This window comes from Aulonocara sp. 'chitande type north' Nkhata Bay, linkage group LG10 (genome assembly GCF_057382095.1).
Source record: "Aulonocara sp. 'chitande type north' Nkhata Bay isolate Kocher_YH1m ecotype deep benthic linkage group LG10, A_spYH_male_GT1.1, whole genome shotgun sequence".
In the NCBI taxonomy this organism is placed as follows: Eukaryota; Metazoa; Chordata; class Actinopteri; order Cichliformes; family Cichlidae; genus Aulonocara; species Aulonocara sp. 'chitande type north' Nkhata Bay.
In genome coordinates this window covers 27,219,138-27,238,134 of record NC_141353.1, presented here as the reverse complement: position 1 = coordinate 27,238,134, position 18,997 = coordinate 27,219,138, and the positions used below count along the sequence as shown (strand labels likewise).

Here is an 18,997-nt window from a genome sequence, read left to right as displayed (position 1 = left end):
AGCTTTATCGCGTCATCAGTTTCACCAGTAAATGGCTGCATTTCTATGACAGTAACACCTTCAAAGGAGGAGTCGTTCACAGCAGAGTTTTTAACACAGAGACAGTTTTATTAGCCTGAACAGATCAGCCGAGACATCTGTCTGAAGCCGCTCGAAACCAGCAACCACCACAGAGGACAGACGACCAGAGCAAACATTAGTGCCAACAGACAAAATGTAACACACCAAGTTACCATTTCTCTCATACATTTTAATATATATACTTTGCATGTATATACACTCAGGGTGGTGCAGTGACGTTCCCAGGGAGGCAAAAGTGACGCAGCAAAACATTTACACACACGAGCCACTGAGGAAGTTTACAGTGAAGCAGACGTTGCTGTTTGAACCCAGATTCAGTCATTGCAGAGGCCGTTTGTGTTTCAGCAGAAAGAAACGACTTCCACCTCGATGAGGTTGATCTTTTTTGTCCTAACCGTTAAGTAAAGGCTCCTACTTTCAGCAGAGTGGCTTTGAGAAGCATGTCGAAGTAAGGCAGGGCGCTCTACTCAGTAATGACAGCAGGTGTGAGGTAACGTTTTCCTCCTCTGAGTCACAACTTCAAAAACAAAGACTGAACATGAAACGGCTGCAGGGTAAAGATGGGATTTGTCTTATTTCACTTCTGGGGATGTTCTGGGAGTAAACAGGAGTCTGGATGTGTAGCTAACCACCTCTCGTACACACACTCGCTCTCCAGTTGATGAAGGTTTAAGCGTTACTCAGGGCGTCCACACCTGGCAGGACTTTACCTGAGGACACAAAGAGCAGATGCTCAGTCAGGCTCAACATGTTAAAAACAGTGTTTTCTATTCTGTGAGTGAACATGGGGCAGCTTCTCCCATCACACACCCTCCAGCAGCTCCAGGCTGGCTCCGCCTCCCGTGCTGACATGGCTAACTTTGTCTTCTGTGTTCCACTTGGCGCAGCAAGTAGCGGTGTCACCCCCACCTGAACAAACACACGTGAACGATTTAAAGGTACAAAAACACCATTAAATTATACTTTTACTTGCTCTTTGTGCACATTCCACACATTTATGTTTTTTTTGTTTTTTTTCACCCAATCAAACAGCCTCATCATTTAATCTCGCTGTAAACCCCCTCATAACATTTACGATCACTGAATGTTATTAAGAAGGTGACATGGCTGCAGTAAAACCATCATAAATGACTCATTTTTGGACTAACTGCACATGTGGTGCTACTGTTTGTACAGCAAACAAACCAGATGTAAGAACACACCTCATTATGAAAGATCTGCTTTTATCTGACAGTTTAAAAGGTGCAGAGAGACAGGAAACAAAGCTTTTCTCCTCAGCTTTGCATACTCAAACATTTTGTTTATTACGATTTGTCAGTAGTAAAAGAACAAGATCTAAAAAAAAAAAAAAAAAAAATATGGAACTGAACCTGAATGATTAAAAAAAAAAAAGAAAAAAAAAAGTCCGAACTGTAAAGCTGCACTATAAGTAAACGTAATGTTCTTGAATGCAGCACGAGTCCCTGTGTGTCTCCAGTAAACACTTGTGTCCCATAAACCAGACTACAAATAAATCACAGTAAAATCTCCTTGTGATGAGCGAGGGATGAAACTGAGTGAAACTAAGGAACACGCTCCCCATTCGTCTCCTCTTTCTTACCGATGATTGTGATGCAGCCAGATTTGGTCACCTCGACCACTTTGTCCATCAGGTTCTTCGTCCCTTTAGCGAAGTTGTCCCACTCGAACACACCGACCGGACCGTTCCACACGATCTGCTTGGCCCTGCCGACCACCTCTGCGTAGGCCTTAGAGCTCTCGGGTCCACAGTCCAGACCCTGCAGAGGAGGAAAGAATGCTTAACTTTCTTCATAGTCCATTAAGTAGTTTTAATTTAAAATAACTTGTCCTTTCTCACCATCCAGCCGGCGGGGATGCCAGCAGCAACTGTTGCAGTACCGGTGGCGGCATGTTCGTCGAACTTGTCAGCAGTGACGAAGTCGACGGGCAGCGTGATCTTGACTTTGTTCTTCTCAGCTTTGGCCATCAGGTCTTTGACGATGCCGGCGCCCTCCTCGTCATACAGGGAGGTACCGATCTGACAGGAGCAGGAGGACGGGAGAAAAGATTTGTGACTTACATGAAACCAGCAAAGACACAATTAAAAACAAGTAAATCTGAGGAACTATATACGAAGAGTATTCAGAATGGGGACACATTGAACACTTTTGAACATCCTAAGTTTTGCATCTAAAACTTTATATTCAGCTATACATTTTAAGATTTACCGTAAACTTCCATGACTATTACTTTAAAAAATAAAATATACAGCCCTCTGAAATCTGATGTTTCTTTATGATACAGACAGGACTGCAAGAAGAAAAAACATTTACTCAAATCTGCAGACATTTATCACTGCATGATTCATATTTTGGGTTTTCTTCTATACGAGTCTCAAAGAGGTTTTGTGTTCAAGTCCTACTTAATGTTTGGAAGTTGCACCGAAGCTACCCCACGAGATGAAAACTGTCGAGTTAAGCTGATGCTGAAACTTATTTTACTTCACACCCTTCATGTGTTGAGCAAGTTTGTGTCATTTCTAGTGGAGACGCTCAGTGCCATTTAAAGGGAAGTGACAACAGCTTTCTGATATCTTGCAGCCTCAGATGGATCAAGATCATTTAGGAATGTACACAACACAACATTTACCGCTCAAACAGGAACAGTAGGAGGATGCCCGTTTCACAGGGCAGATTTGCCCATTGTGGTGCAAAATAACCTCACCTTTTTGTAGTTTCCAAGTATACTAAATCTAAAAAGTTATGCAATGTCACAAATGACTGGGATAAGAATTTTATAGCTGCACCTGTAACTGTTTGCATTGAGGCACAAATCACAATAAGTAACGGCCTGTCATTTTTAAGAGCTCCAGCTTCTTTCACCTCACACCCACTCTGTCTTCATACCTCTGCTCTTGCCTCATAGTTCAACTGTGAGCTTAGTGAGATTAGGAATCTTTTTGCCCAGGCAGGCAGCAACTTATCACTATTATTGGGTTTGTGGTAGCTATTCATTTCATAAACTGGGCAAATAAAACCAGGAGGAGGAAACTGAATAAAATCTGCTTGTCAAGAAGTCAAATTTAGGTCACAATCGTGACTTTCGGTCTCTGCAGTGATGCAAACAAAACTGTTTCACAAGACCGTTTCGTCACTACAAAAGTCCAAGTGTGAGCTCCATTAGAAGGAGAAATTTTATTTTATTAATCTACCTGAGGCTGAACACTGAGGTTAAAACATGAATACTCATGGAAAACTAAGAAACATATCCACTCAAGACTCAAAAAGCATCACTGTTTTAACTTAATAGTGTGTTGTATGCGATTTGTTTTTTTTTTTTTAACCGAGTCGTCTTTTTTGGGAAGTTCATCCAGCACAAGGGGAGCAAGTGTAAATGCAAACTATGTACAGCTAAACAATGAGCTGAAGCTCAAAGCTTTCTGAGGCACAGAGCAGGCGACCTCCATCAGGTGAAGTCATTTGAGCCACCATTTTTAACGGTTTGATTTTCGAATTGCTTTGGCGACGCATCCTCCTCCTCACCTCCATGTTGTTGAGGACTTTGAGGAAGGTGAAAGCCATGCCACCCCCGATGATCATCTCATCAACCTTATCCAACATGTTGTTGATCAGCTGGATCTTATCTTTCACCTTTGCTCTAAAACAGAGAAAACACGTCAGGACAGACAAACAGTGACAATCCTGAAATTCACTCATCTGTACATACAGGAGCTAAAAACTGGTTTATTTTATTAGTTAAGATGTCATAGCCAAATTTTATCCTTAGATTTTCTCTCTTTATCAAAACTGCACAGTCTTTCGCCGCAGGGCATCTGGTGAACCCACTGCCTCCTAATGCAAAGTTCTGTGAGTCAATAATTCAATTAAGTCTTTGATTATATAAGATTAGGCATTTCAAGCAAAAATATTCACTGGCTCTCTGTGAAGGCCTCCTCCTCTTCCTTTATGCTTTAAGGGTTTCATGTAGGCTTCGTGACAGCTGCTGTAGTCTTTGGCTTTGAATGAAACTCTTCTTTGTAAAAGTAGCATCTAGTTACACTGAGACAAACTTTAGTAATTCAAAGTCTTTTAGCAGTGCATTATTTCTCCATTATTGTTAAATATTGGCTCATGGAGCTGCTTAGATATTATATTGTATTGCATCCCACCACACAGAACAGTGCAGGAAAACCATTAATGACAAGAAATGGTTGAATAATCTGGTTTTTTGTTGTTGTTTTTTTATTCCAATATTCGAACACAACCTTCTGTCATTATACCAAACCCTTATCAATAGATCTGCACTGTTATTACATTTCAACTGTAGTTATTAAAAAGAATTATGTCAGTGAAATCAGAAAGCGAAGCTGCTAATCGATTTATCTGCACCTCTGTACCATTAACCTCACCGCTGATGACTTTGAGCTGCAGAAAAGTCTGCAGTCTCCTATTGCAGGTGTAATGTTGTAAGTCAGGGGTTTAACAACAGCAGTCGACGCAGATCATTTACACACTAATGGTCAGCATCCTCACAGAGGAGCTGATTGGCTGCAGCAGTCGACGCCGACTGCCAGCAATTGTTGCACAATGTACTCTGGCATGTTGCCACATCTGGCTGGCAGCAGACCAAGCAAGTTAAGGGTTATGAAACCACGGCAGGACAGAGGTACAAAGCTACAGGAAACAGTGCCACAGTCTCACTAAAACTGTTGATCAAGTCATTATTCCTGAGAAGCAGCTCTTATTCTCACTGTATAGAAGCAATTTCTATACAATTAAATAGAAATACATTCTAATGTTACCTTATACAAGACTTTGACACGATTAGCAACTGTTAGAAAATAAAGTTGTTTATTTTGGAAGTCCTCACTTAATGATGGAAACTGTAGTTTTACTTCTGTGCACAGAAGGTTAATGGGCAGTTTTCTTTCTGAGCATAATTTGCAGACACATGATAAAAGGTTTAAAACATACATAAAATTTTGCTTGTTGACCACCAAATATTTGTGACCATAAATCAGGGGTTAGAGTATAAATCAAAATCAACTTAAATCTTAATCCTGGATCTGCCTGCTCACTGAGCCTTGAATAAAGCAGTGCACAGTGACACCACAGACAATATAATGAGCTTTTCCTCTATTCCTGGCTGGACACCCTGTGACCCTTCCTAAAGAACTGAGCAGAAGAAAATAATGTCTAAAGTGGACACAAATCAGAACTAGTGACCATGCTCTGCGTAGTTTTTTTTTTTTATATTGTCCAGCCAACATTTTCAAACTTCATCTGTTAAAAAGAGATGTTCTCACCCTCCGAGGATAGCCAGGAAGGGCCTCTGAGGTTTTTCCAGAGCCATGGCGAAGTAGTCGAGCTCCTTCTTCATGAGGAAACCAGCTGCCTTCTGAGGCAGATTCACTCCCACCATGGAGCTAACAGCGACAAGGATGAAGAAGTTACAAACTACTGAATTATACCATTTAATTAAACTAATCGAATTGAAACTTCTCAAAGACCATCTGCTTTGAGACCGCAGATTTCACCTAGTGATCATCACTGTATCCACCTGACCTGCGTGGCGCTCACCTGTGGGCTCTGTGAGCCGTCCCAAAGGCATCGTTGACGTAAACGTCTCCCAGTTTGGACAGAGACGCTCTGAAGAAATCAATCTGCTCCTGGGTTGCCTTCGTCTGGAAAGACAAGAGAAGACAAACACCATTTGTTAAGGCTGCAAAGTGGAAAAGCAAGAGTTCATTTTACTTCAACAAGACTGTTGGCCTAAATTCAGGGACTCGTTTAAGTCCTGTGAACTGATGCTGCATGTCTCATCATCCTGATCTCAAAGCAGTTTTTCCTTGTTTCAGCTCCAATCCAGTTCCACTGTCCACATACAAATAAAAGCTAATCTACCTGCCACCAATGAGCAGAGGGCAACACCTACATACCCAAATATCTTCAAGCTCAACTCCGTTTTGTGTCCAGGTATAATCGGACTGCTGTCAATATGAACTCAGTTTATCCATCAGGATTCAGTCAGTACATTGTGGGTCAGGTTTCTGATGCACTTTAACAGGGAAAGGTCACAACTGTGAGACTGTAGGCAGAGTAAAGGTCAAGAGAGCTCTTTAGGGGTCGACCAAATGCCAGGGAGCCCAGGTCACTTCTTTCCAAGGGACAGGTTTCAGGCTTTAAACTTTTACCCCCCTCCAAAGAGTATGAGCTTCAGAAACCAACAGAAGTTAGCAATTTTTGTAAAATAATTGAATAGCTGCAGATTAGTTTTCCATTACTTGACCAGACTAACTACTTGCTTCAGGCCAAAAAATAAACTGGGTAAAACTAAATATGGATCTTCCCCCATAGTTCAACACAGTGATGCTTTTAATAGCCAGACCTCCAAGCTGAAATAACCCTGATGAACTTTCACAGCTACAGAAAACACTTTACAGTTTCACAGGCCGAGTCCTCCTCCTGGCGACAAACCGATCCTTGTGTAAAAAGCAGTGGAGCGCCCATTTAAGTGAGAAAGTGAGACCATTTCATGTTTTTATAATGAGCTAAAAATAAAGAGACCGTGGTGTATACACTACAGCGGTACAGTAGAAACCAACCAGCATACCAACGAGGCCTCACAGGACAGGAAAAGCCCACAGACCTTCAAGATAAATGTCAACAGGTCAAAAGTGGTGCTCGGCCACGGCTCAGACCGATGCTCATTTCAGACAGCGTCTGTCTGCGAGTTTGAATATGCTACATTAGGGAGTGCGACCAGGCATTCTCTAACCAGACTATTTATCCCAGAGATGGGAAATTGCTCCTACAGCAGCCTTACTAAACCACACCATAAATGGCTTATGAGTAGACGAATATGAATCTCAATAAAAACACAAATGACCAAATTTATCTTAAATAGGTAAATGAAAGCCTATTATTGTGTGTGTGTTGCATCATTAGGGCTTTTTAGAAAAGCTGGTTTTAGAAAAGTTTAGTCACATTTTCACAGTTAGTTTATCCTACGAACATAGTGCGGTTAACAGTGTGCTACAAAACAGTCTCTGCACCAGCACTGTGATGTCAGATGGTGATGCAGCAATTTCAGGAGAAGCTGCAGCTGGAGTGACTGAGTCTTCCTCCATGTGACCGAGCATAAAGAAAATCTGCTGAACCGACAAGGTGTTGGCCATTTTTCTGCTTCACTTTGCATCTTTTTAGGTCTTATTGAAAGTGTGTAAAATATAGAACACACTTTTTTTAAACTATAAAAAGACACCTTTGTCTGAGGCCTGGGTCATATTTTCAAATACAATTTTGCCTTCCAGTGATTCATCCATCCATCCATTCGCTTCCGCTTATCCTTTTCAGGGTCGCGGGGGGCGCTGGAGCCTATCCCAGCTGTCATAGGACGAAAGGCGGGGTACACCCTGGACAGGTCGCCAGTCTGTCGCAGGGCTAACACACAGGGACAGACAACCATTCACTCACATTCCTTCGAACATTCACACCTAGTGACAATTTGGATTATCCAATTAACCTATCCCCACAAGCTGCATGTCTTTGGACGGTGGGAGGAAGCCGGAGTACCCGGAGGGAACCCACGCAAACACGGGGAGAACATGCAAACTCCACACAGAAAGACCCCGGCCTGATGGTGGAATTGAACTCAGGACCTTCTTGCTGTGAGGCAACAGTGCTAACCACCGTGCTGCCCGATTCCAGTGATTATGTTGACAAAATGATTGGGCCACATTCCCTTTCGCACTGACGCTCTCATTCTCCGTGTCTTTTGTGCTCGAAAATTCAACTGCAGCATGTTCGTGGATAGAGCCTGGTCTGTCCTCCGTGTACGGCTTGGTTGCCAAATAACAACTTGCTCAGTTACATTTGTGATGCAGCAAATTGCCATGTGATGCAAATAGAGAAAAACCAATTTGGCCAAACTACATTATTTCAATCTCTGAAAAATTCACTTCAGTGTGTTGTGAGAGGTTAATGTTCAACTTCTTTTAGATGGAGGCAAAAAGAAAAAAGTAGAGGACTGGAAGTAAAGAGACAAACTGTAGGACTACATGCAAGTTCTGAAAATAACAGGAACTTGATTGCAGCTGTAAGTTATCGTGCTCTTCTTCACACCGATGGCAGTTCAGAGACTAAATATTCAATTTTCTAATATGACTGTAGTCTTAGATGACAGACCAATATTCTGTCTTTAGGAAAACTGACACACACACAAAAAAACAAAACAAAAACTGAAGCCCAAACCACACATAACGCTGCCGAGTCTAACCACTGTTAACACTCAAACCTCAGAAGCTCACCTTGTTCCCAGAGGGGTCCTTCCCTTTGCCCTCCTCGGCAACGTGGAAGCGGAGGTTCTCCAGCAGGATGACGGATCCAGAGGTGGGGTCAGCACAGGCAGCTTCCACCTCAGGGCCCACACAGTCCTTCAGGAAGGTGACGTCCCTACAGTCACAGAATTAGTGAGTGTGATTATGATTGGTTCTTAGAGCAGATCTTCTCTTCTTTAGTGTATAGATAGACAGATATATACATTTTAAACGAAACAAATCTGCCTTTGCTAGAAGCAACCAAAAATAGCGTTAATATCTTTCTTACTAATACCAGAATATTTCAACCATAACAAGGACACCACCTCTGCCCTTGTTAACAAACACCACTTATTCAGGCCATCATCTCACCTCCCTAGGAGGGTCTTGAGCTCTGCGGCGACGGGCTCCAGGGAGTATTTCTCAGGCATGGCGTTTCCGTCAGGACGGCCCAGGTGACTCATCAGCACCACAGACTTGGCTCCATGATCCAGGCAGTGCTGGATGCTGGGGACGGCTGCCTTGATCCTGAAGGCACCACACAAGTGAACAGGAGTGTTTAGAAAAAAAAGAATCAAGTCACACTTACTCAAACTTAATATTAATGTTCTTGCTTTTAGGAATGTTACATTCTTCCCTTTTCTGTTAAAAGACTACAGTTACGTTTGTCAAAAATCAAGGCCAGTGAGATCTTGACATCGATGTATGGAGTTTTAACAGAATTAAAGCATGCTAGGAAACTACATATTTTTTCAGTTTTCATTTCCGAGGAAGGCTCTCAGCAAATCTAAATCTGCTACTCCTCTTCTAGAAATCCCAGCTGCTTAACACATAACAGACTGAAAAGATTCAGAATAAGATAGACGCTACCTCTGGTTGTTTGTGATCGCCTTGTCCTTCATTGGAACGTTGAAGTCGACTCTGAAAGAGAAGAAACCTTTCACATCAGAAAATAAAACCAGGATGCTACAAAGTGCTACAAAATTTTAGGGAATTTGGCAAGACTTTAAGACAGGGGTGTGGAACTCTAGGCCTCAAGGGCCAGTGTTCTGCAGGTTTTAAATATCACCCTGGGTCAATACACCTGAATCAAATGATTACTTCAAGACATATTGAGTGGGTAATTTAGTCATTTCAATCAGCTGGGTTGGATCAAGGACACATCTAAAACCTGCAGGACACCGGCCCTAGAGGCCTGGCGTTCCCCCACCCCTGCTTTAAGACTATACCCCTTACCCATTTGTTAGAAACCAGATGTAACTGGCAGCTGAGACAGGAGGTCTTGATTTAAATCTTGCACCATTTTTAGCTCAGTGTTTGGTCCCTTCTCCTTCCTCTATTGACTCCTGGAGTCAGCTATACACAGCTCGAGTCCCCTGATGCCAAGCAGTCAATACCATTAGCTGAGAAGCTTTCCTCTAAAATGACTTTTAGCACGCTTTATTTTTATTTCCTATGTAGAGAGGAACATACGTTTTAACCTTCAAGGTTTTAACCTTGAATCCCCCCAAAAATCATCAGGACAGTAATAAAATTTTTTTTACTCATGCATGAAATTGGTCGACTTTGTTTTGTTTTTAAAGGTGGGGGGGGAAAAAAAAAAGCCCATTTTGAGCCAGGAACTGAAACAGTTTTCCTTTTCATAGATGCACACTGGCAGCTTAGAGTACACGCCGTGTCCCTCGTACTCCAGCCGGTTACATAACTGCCTCTCCTTTCCCTCCCTCTGGGGAACTGATGCTCTGAGATGTGATCAGCCTGCACGCACTCTGTACCTGCCGTCATTGTTACAGCAATCCACTGTCTTAGTCTGAAAGCCATCAGTCAGCAATTCAGAGGCTCAACTAGGGCTGGGCGATATGACCCAAAATTCATATCTCGATATTTTTTACCTAGATGGCGATATAAGATATATATCTCGATTTTTTTTTTTTTAAAGCCATAAAGTAAGAACAAAACGAGAGTTCTTAGTCAAAGCTGTGTCCCAGATGTCACACAGGCACTTTTATTAACATAGAGCAGATGTACATAAAATTTACTCAAAAATAAATTATGAGCATTTATTAAATAATAATGCTCCATAAATAAAAGAAAACAATGTTGTTTTTGTGCATAACAAAAAGCTCACAATTGTGCAGTCAAAATGTAAACTAAAAGACGCTGAGCATAATAACAAAGAGACAGATTTCACAGCTGCTCTGTTCCCAACTTCTACTCTGTGACTGACAGCATTGAGTTTGAAATCCTCTTCGTAACCACGTCTCTTAACAGGTGCCATTTATGGTCCTTATACACAGTAGGGTAATATTACGTTGAAGCACAGTACGTATCACTCCGCGAGGCTCCTCGGTAGCCGTAATGCTCTGACAGTCCATCAAGCGGTGCAGCTCCGTAGCTTACCAAAGTCGTACTAAAACATTTTTTGACAGATTGCTGAGCGCTGTGTTCCACATAAAATCGGTTCGCAGCCATCAAGCACAACCAGAATTCATACATAAGGCGCGCTGTCAACTTTTGAGAAAATGAAAGGATTTTAGGCTGTGCAGCGCCTCTGGGCTGCATGGCGTTAGCGTGGTTAGCTCGTTAGCGTGGTTAGCTAGCTAACACGTTGACGGCGTCCAGCCCCACGCACGGGTCGATGCGCAGTAACTCATTAACGGAGATTTGCCGTGTCCGTCTTGTCGCTTCCTGCAGGTGAAGCGATGGGGGAGGAGGGGGAGTTGTATTCAGTGAAGGAGGGGCGAGGCCGAGTAACGTTGCGTAAAGACAAAAGTGGACGAAAGAGAGGCAAACTTGCGGCTCCACAAGTATAGCTTTAACGTAACATAGACTATATCGATATAAAAGATATTGTCACATCTTATATCTCGTATAAAAATATATCGATATTTTTTTAAAACTCGATATATCGCCCAGCTCTAGGCTCAACAGTAGGATCTTGTTCACAGGTGCCACTCATCCAAAAGCTGTGATAGTTTTCCACTCTACTTCTGTAAATTTCTGCATTTCCCCCCCTGTTGCTCTTGAATGCAGATCTTTATACGGTTTATAGCACAGTGGACTCTAAAGCTCTTTTAGCTGCTTTACAACTAGAAATAAGCTCAATGAAGGAGTTAACAGCAGCTCAGCAGCTGATTTTCATGGGAATTTTCAGTCACTTAATAAAGACTTGGATTGCAGTAGACTTCAAGTCTACTGCAATCCATCAAGTAAAACTTTAAACCTTTTTTTTTAATGCTGTAAAGTTTGGTACATTAACATGTGAGGGTATTTCTCACTTTTGTACAGAGCCCCAAAAAGCACTAGTGTGTTTGACTCTCCATTTTTGCCTTCATCTTTCTGTTCGCTGGAATTTTGCAACCCTAAAACTGACATGTTTCATGCTGCTGCAGCAGGAGCCTACATGACAGAGGAAGCCAGCTGCAAGTCTCTGCTGAACACATTTCAATTCTGTCAGCCACTTCAGGACTCTATAGCAACATAGAGCCCTTTCCCCTTTTCAATAAAGAGCCCCTCCCCCTTTTAAATTCAGGGCCAGCCTTGTTCAGTAAGGAAACACCGATTCACTGCCTCCATCTGAATCTGGGGGAAAAAAACCCACCACCACCATGTGTCATGCCACGACAGGCCCTGGGTGTGATCTGACGTAACCCATTGTCTAACTGTCTTAGACCGGCACAACATTCGCTCACATAACTCAACATGTGGTGAATTTTGACCTTTTAACACTCAGCAATACGGGTGAACCTTGTTCTAAGCCACCTGGTGTTGCATCGCCAAACTGAGCGAACCAGCATGGCCCTCTGACATTTTCACACATGGTGTCAGTTTCAAAAGTGCCTTCAAGATCACTGGAGGGGGCTGCAGAAATATAAAGTGAATGACTGCCAAATTAGACTAATATAAATTTGACTTCAGTTTTGTCCAGTTAGGATGCAGGGCATCTTTTCTGCTAGAGAGATTTCACTGGAAGATGGGAATAATAATAAAATAAAACAAACAAATTGGACTGAATTGCCAGTGACCTAATCATTACCTGTTAAAGTGGATCAGTCGGCTGATTAATAAAGTCAGAGTCTTGTTTGATTCAGTTTTCAAGCAATTAAAGTGTTTCTTTGGCTCAACCTTCATATCCCAGCTCAAAAATCACTCAACTTTTTTGGGTTGTTTTGGGCCTCCTAAACTACTGAGAATGGATGTCAAAATGTGAATCTGGATATTTGCGATAGCTATTTTTTGCCGATTATCATTAACTATGAAATTAATAATCCCTTTCATAGATAACGCCAACAATTGCTAGTTTTCCCTCTATATATGAAATAGTTCCTGGTGCTGTCTGAATCATCACCTTTAAAATCTCCTTTGAGGCCTAAGCTGAAATCTGAAGACTTCAATAACATTCATCATCAATTTTCAGGTTTTTAAACTGACAAACTCATTATTATTAGAGGGATGCTGGTGTATTTTACAGGACTGACTCGGATGCCAGTGGTTCCATCCATCCATGCAGCATCTCCGCACAGGCACGTAACATGAAAGGAAAACGTGACAACCGACGAGTTCACTTCCTGTCGTCTGCCCGTCGGACTAAACCGACTCAGACACCATTTAGCCATCACTTTAATGCCCTCACATCACTGTGTGTGAGCACCAAACAGTCTGCCACCGCAGGAAGAACAAACACGACATTTTGGAGAAGCTCATCAATAATCTCATTTCCGATTAGCCGCTACGGTGCCAGCAGAAGCTAACTGCCAGGCGATAATTAACGCTCACCTCATAACGACCCGCTTCCCCTTGACGTCCACCTTGTCCAGGGTGAGTTTGTTAGACAGAGACATTTTGCTGAGTTTAGCTGCTTCTTTCGTGCACCTTCCTTTGCTGGATCTCCTCCGCCTCCTTCGGCTGTTGGTTAGCTACCGAATGACAGCGGTGACCTTAACGCAGCGGAGGAACACCACCGGGCAGGGCAAATCGCACACCCGCCGCTGCTGATTGGCTAATGCATTAGGAGAGCTTCCACGCTGATTGGATCGGTTTGCTGTTTATCTTCTGATGCTTCCTGATTACTGCATCAGCTGAACTTAGTGGATGTCATTCAACCCCCCCTCCCCTCCTGCATACTTTAGAAGATATAGCAAAGGCCAGGGACGGATCTACAGTCATGGCATTGGGTGGCATGTGCCGCCATATAATAGTCTTTTGTCACCCCAGTCAGTCAGTCATCTGCAAAACTAGGGTGGCACTAAGGGGGACAAGAAATTATTTTAGGGTTCCACATGCCACCCTATGCCACCCCTGTAGATCGGCCCCTGCCTATATGCTCTTTTTAAATTTTATTGATAGCCACTAAAACCATAATTATGATTAAAATAAACTATATATACTGATGCTTTTTTTCCTGAATACTGTCATCACGTTTAGTGCAGGAAAAAAATGGTAAAAACGTCATTTTCAAATGACAGCACAAAAAAAGGAAAAAAATGCTACCACGAAAAATGTACTGTGTCGACCAATAAAAAAATGATATGGCAGCACATGAGGTTTGTGTGACTAATGCGAGAGAGAGAGCGAGTTTTGAAATGTGAGAGATTTGTGAAGTTTAGCATTTTGTGGTGTAGTTGGTGTGTAGCATTGTCTAGTATAGTCAGTGTGTAGTGTAGTCATTGTTTGGTTTTGTGTGTTAAAAAAATTAGGGTACTATTGAATGTCAAAGTAGGCAATGCTGTCTCTAAGTGGAAAAAAGGAGGAGCAATACACCTCCCATTGTTAGACCTGCAGGTTTTAGGCCTGTGGTGTTCTCATGTAATGTAACAAACCTCATGTTACAATTTTATTTTTTCTATTAAAAAAAGAGTGTGATGCTTGAGTTAGATTTGTGTGTTAGACTATATTTAAATGAAATGTGTATACTTTGATGTATTTTAACCATATATAATACATATTACAGAAAGTAACAGCTGCATATGTGTAAAAAAAAAAACTAAGGACATTTCTCTAGATCTACCCCTGGCAAAAGCATCAAGGATATTATTTTTGCAAAAATAAGCACATGAAGGAAAAATATAATTAGGTTAATAATAAGGAAAGTAATATCTGTAAGGTAAAAACTGTCAATACCAATTAATACTTTTGAATAAATGAATGAAATTCATAATACATTTTAAAAACATACCAGTAACTAAAACTTAAGAAATCTTTTAACAGATTATTTAGATTCAGGGATAGCTTCTTTCCCAGAGCTATCACCGTAGTAAATAAGCACAAAAACAATTGAACCTATTCCATACCGTCACTGTCATTATATTATGCTGCTATTCATACTGTCATTATATTAATGCTGCTATCCTGTATATATTGTACATACTATTGTTTGAGTACTTACGATTGTTTTTTTTGTACTTTTTATATTTTACATTTATATTTATTATTGAAACTTGCACCAAGGGAGTGGCACTCCAATTTCGTTGTACTCTGTACAATGACAATAAAGGCTATTCTATTCTATTATTGTATACACATCCTTGGATGAATATATTTGATGTACTGAGTACATTAGTTAGAAAATGTGTCACCACTTTGCAAAGGTCCCAAAAGAGATAGCATCATGCTCTGGGGCTGGTACAGTGGTACTGGTACATTGAACACAAATGGATGGAATAATGAAGGATGACCTCCAAATTCTTCAACTTCATCTCAAGTCAACTACATGGGTTGGTACCAGTGAGTGTACTAAAAATCTGACTACATTGGTATTCAAAGCTTTCCAGGTTATTTTTGTTTTTCAGGCCTGTATTTCTCATGTAACAGTATTTCTCATGATCACACAAACCTTGTAATTTTAGATTACCATATTGCTCCCTTCAAATGTCTTAAGCCTCTGTTAAAAAGCCTAATAAAAACACACGGCAGGTAGTAAAATCTGTATTATTTAAATGTTTTAATGCCCTTCAGCAACTCACTTTTCCTCAGTTCAAAACAGTTCTGTCTGATATCAAGCCAACTAATAACTTTATTCAAACAGATGGAGTCAGTAGAATCACACTTAATTTATTTGGACAAAGAAACATGTTGGAATAAACAAGAGCATTTGCTGTCTGAACACGCAGATATTTTATTCATCTGTACAAACAGAAGGGTTGGATGGAAGGTAGCTCTGTCATGGCACCTCTTCACTCCTCTCTCCACGGTTTGGGCTGGATCTTCCCGACAGGTGACAGATTCCAGGTGATGCCAGTCGAAGTTAGCACCTGAAGCAAGAGAAGTCAAATTTATTTTTTCAGTATTGCCTGGTGAAAATGAGAAAACAGACAAGTTTGGAAATATGAAACCAATTTTTAAAAAACTGAAAAATTTGCATATCAGTGGAAAATGCGAGTGTGAAGTATCAAACTTTGTTTTTAATTACTTTTTACTTTTGCCATTTAATAAAAACACCAATACAGAAAACATGGTTATTCTGTAGAATTTCATTTTGAAACAAACGTCTCAATACAGTAGGGAGTCTATATTCAGTCCCCAAAACCTTGGCAATTGCTTTATTTAAATCATTTATTCTGTTTTAAACTGAATTAAACCAAAGTATAGTTTTAACAAATGTGATCTCAGTATCGACCAAACTAACCGCAATGTTTTTTGTTATCTTTAAAAATAGATTATTCCTCCTCCCCCCACACCAAACATCCAACCACACTGACTATATTATCAATGTTAAGGTCTGTTCAGGTCATGCTCATAACTGAATGTGATGCGATCAAACTTACGTATCCCCACACGGCTGTGCAGAAGATGGCTCCACTGACCAACACACCGGCACCGTACTTTGAGTGGAAATTCTGGGGGAGGTTGGATCCATGCCTCACCTGCCGCATGGCCTGGCCTACATGACAAGAAGAAACAGTCCTCATGTTAATGACTGAGCTGTCAGAATGAAAAGAGATGATATACAGAAACTACTGAAAACAATCAATTAAAAAAAAAAAAAAAAAAAAAAGGGAACAAAATCAATCAGTAACAGAAACTAATGATAAAAACAAAACAAATCTAAACAAACATCTTTTTGTTTAATTTTTTTACTTCATCTTATTATTGATGTATATGTAGAGGTATTCATGGAGCGCTTCTATTTTCTATCTAAACTATGTGTTTTTGTGTATTTTTACAGTTGTCCCCTTTCATAACATACACAGTAACTCATTTTTAAAGTGGGGTTTAAAGAAACCAATACATGCTTAAAATAAGCACGTACATTCTGCTCTCCTGTAATAAATAGTATTTGTGAGTACAATTCGCTGTATTAAATGTTAAGCTCAATACTTCCACAATCAATTTCGCTTTCTGCTAGCCTCTTTTAGAAGGGCAAGTCAAGAGATTTACTAATCTTATTTGCCCTTGCAGTATCGCACTCTCACATCAGACGGGTACATTCGCGTACTTTCAAAAATGAATGCATACTAGGATAAATACTCGATAAAGAAATGAGCATTGCAAGTGTGTTAGCCTGTCACGTCTTCGAGTTACGCAGGTCAGAGGGTCGGACAACGACATGTTTATTGAATAAGGAGCACTTTAAAACGACTACCTAATAATGACTCTCACTTACGGGATATAACTCTGGTTATTAAATTAATCGGGAAAACAGCTTTTTAAGATTTCCTCCTTCAGTGGTGCTAAGGTTAGCCTGTCTGCATGCTGACTGCGGTCACCGGCCCATCAAACTGTCATTCTCCAGGTCAACTAGTATTAAACAGCACACCGATCTAAAAACGCAACCATTTAGGGCGAGTTTATATGAAAATAACTGCTTTTTTACCGCTAATGTTCACTGCAGCTTTACCAAACCGGTACATGTTGCCTAGCCTGATGTCTTCAGATACCCTTGAAGCACGGAAGTGTAATATGGCCGCCGCACGTAGACAAAGCGGAAGTTATGCTGCGTTCATGTTCAATAGTAAAATAGTCCCCGCCAATGTACTTGAGTAAGTCATTCAACCTTCCATAAAAAGGCTCTGGTCTCCGCTAGCAAACGAGCTGTTCTCGTGACGATGTTTTTCAATTTTCACATCAACCTACTATATTAAAACCTGTGGAATTAATGCTGATGCTTAGTTATGTCAAATTAAACGGATATCCGCTAAAGATAATATAAATGACTTCATATTTATCCCACTCTTCTCTATTCCCTGAACGCAGCATCATCACGAGTCTTAAAACGAGCATGCGCAGATAAAGTCTTAACATTAAAAGTGAATACAGAAGATAAATACGCACTTTAAGCTGAGATAAAGTTGTAAAATACGCTCACATAACTGGCAGTTGCTTTTGTTAAGAAATATAACGACATATATTACAATCGAATCAAATCATAGGCTACACAGTGTTAGGGTTAAGACCCCTACTAACAACATCGTTGAGCACCGTGTCAGGATGGCCGAGTGGTCTAAGGCGCCAGACTCAAGGATAATCTCCTTCCGCAGAGACGGGACTTCTGGTCTCCGAATGGAGGCGTGGGTTCGAATCCCACTTCTGACACATAACTTTTTTTGGTTAAAATCGATGATACAAAATGATTAGGGTAGGCTGAGTAGGTTATTAGTTAATTTCTACAAATTAGTTTAGAACTAATTAACAAGTTTACCAGCTCAAACATTTATGCTAATGTTCTGAGCTTTCTGCACAAGTACTCACTCTGCATTTTGTAGGAATCGTGTGTTTGTCAGGCACAATCCAGGACTTTTTAAAATCAGAGTGCTTTTCAGATGTAAATGAAGTGTAGAAAACTGTTGCAGAAAACACTGATCCACGTAGATTTTCCTGTACAACTATTACAGAGAATGGTCCAGAAACAGAGAAACTACCCAGTGAGTTCTCAGGGTGAAAATATCTTGTTGATGTAAGAGGTCAGATGAGAATAGCCAGGCTCCTATGAGCTGATAGGAAGGTAACAGAAACTCAAATTCAAATTCAAAGTGTTTATTGTCAGTACAGAAGAAATAGCATTCTCTGTGCAATGACACTCTTCCTTTGCTGTCCATTCACAAATGCCAAGTTAGGTAAGGGGTAAAAGAACAAAAATAAAATTAAATAAAATTAAATAAATAAAAAGATAAAATACGGATAAAAAAATAATAAAAAAGATAAATAATTACAAATAAGTAAGCAAAGAAAAGTGTGGTATGCAGATGTTGATGTCACTCTGTATATTTTATTTTATTTATTTTATATATTTTATTTATTGTTTACTCTATTTAATTTGTAAAATATGTGTACACACACACACACACACACACACACACACATAGAAAAATATTTAGTATACACATCCAGAAATGCATATACTATTATATATTGTACATATATTTATTAGTTTCAGATGTAGCCATTCTTGTATTTTGCTTGTTTACATTATTGTATTTTGCACAACTCTGTTGCTTGTGAAGCTCGCACACAAGAATTTCACTCACATGTGCTGTACCAATGTACCTGCACATGTGATGTGACAATAAAGGTGATTTGATTTGATTTGATTAGATGGATGTACAAAGGAGCTTAATGTGCAAAGCAACCTGATGTGCAAAATTGCAGTTGAGGTAGGTCAGC

At 40.5% G+C, this 18,997-nt stretch overlaps 2 protein-coding genes and 1 non-coding gene across 3 annotated transcripts; 1 reads left to right on the top strand and 2 right to left on the bottom strand.

Annotated features, from left to right (window-relative positions):
* Window positions 1–87: 87 nt before the first annotated feature.
* pgk1 (phosphoglycerate kinase 1) lies at window positions 88–13,358 on the bottom strand. The gene is made up of 11 exons (XM_086309338.1): window positions 13,175–13,358; window positions 9,269–9,319; window positions 8,771–8,926; window positions 8,390–8,534; window positions 5,661–5,764; window positions 5,387–5,506; window positions 3,624–3,738; window positions 1,940–2,119; window positions 1,682–1,859; window positions 892–990; window positions 88–791 (listed from the first exon to the last, which is right to left on the bottom strand). The coding sequence occupies exons 1-11, from the start codon at window positions 13,237–13,239 to the stop codon at window positions 751–753; spliced, it is 1,254 nt and encodes a 417-aa protein (XP_086165464.1). The 5' UTR covers window positions 13,240–13,358; the 3' UTR covers window positions 88–750.
* A 2,070-nt stretch (window positions 13,359–15,428) lies between these two features.
* Window positions 15,429–17,362, bottom strand: cox7b (cytochrome c oxidase subunit 7B). Its single transcript, XM_086307546.1, has 3 exons — window positions 17,211–17,362; window positions 16,162–16,277; window positions 15,429–15,648 (listed from the first exon to the last, which is right to left on the bottom strand). Exons 1-3 carry the CDS (start codon window positions 17,245–17,247, stop codon window positions 15,571–15,573), a joined length of 231 nt encoding a protein of 76 aa, XP_086163672.1. The 5' UTR covers window positions 17,248–17,362; the 3' UTR covers window positions 15,429–15,570.
* Window positions 17,363–17,818: 456 nt separating this feature from the next.
* On the top strand, window positions 17,819–17,929 carry trnal-caa (transfer RNA leucine (anticodon CAA)). The gene is made up of 2 exons: window positions 17,819–17,856; window positions 17,884–17,929. It is a non-coding gene; the product is annotated as a tRNA-Leu (tRNA).
* The last annotated feature ends 1,068 nt before the right edge of the window (window positions 17,930–18,997 follow it).

Bases quoted from the DNA above. Each gene is read 5' to 3' on its own strand.
- pgk1 (XM_086309338.1), bottom strand. From the start codon at position 13,239: ATGTCTCTGTCTAACAAACTCACCCTGGACAAGGTGGACGTCAAGGGG. The intron at 8,535-8,770 runs GTGAGATGATGG...CTGTGACTGTAG, and splicing joins CTCAAGACCCTCCTAGGGAG to GGACGTCACCTTCCTGAAGG. The intron at 1,860-1,939 runs GTGAGAAAGGAC...CCTCCTCTGCAG, and splicing joins GCATCCCCGCCGGCTGGATG to GGTCTGGACTGTGGACCCGA.
- cox7b (XM_086307546.1), bottom strand. From the start codon at position 17,247: ATGTACCGGTTTGGTAAAGCTGCAGTGAACATTAGCG. The intron at 16,278-17,210 runs GTAAAAAAGCAG...CTTGTCATGTAG, and splicing joins AGCTGCAGTGAACATTAGCG to GCCAGGCCATGCGGCAGGTG. The intron at 15,649-16,161 runs GTAAGTTTGATC...CTCTTGCTTCAG, and splicing joins GCACAGCCGTGTGGGGATAC to GTGCTAACTTCGACTGGCAT.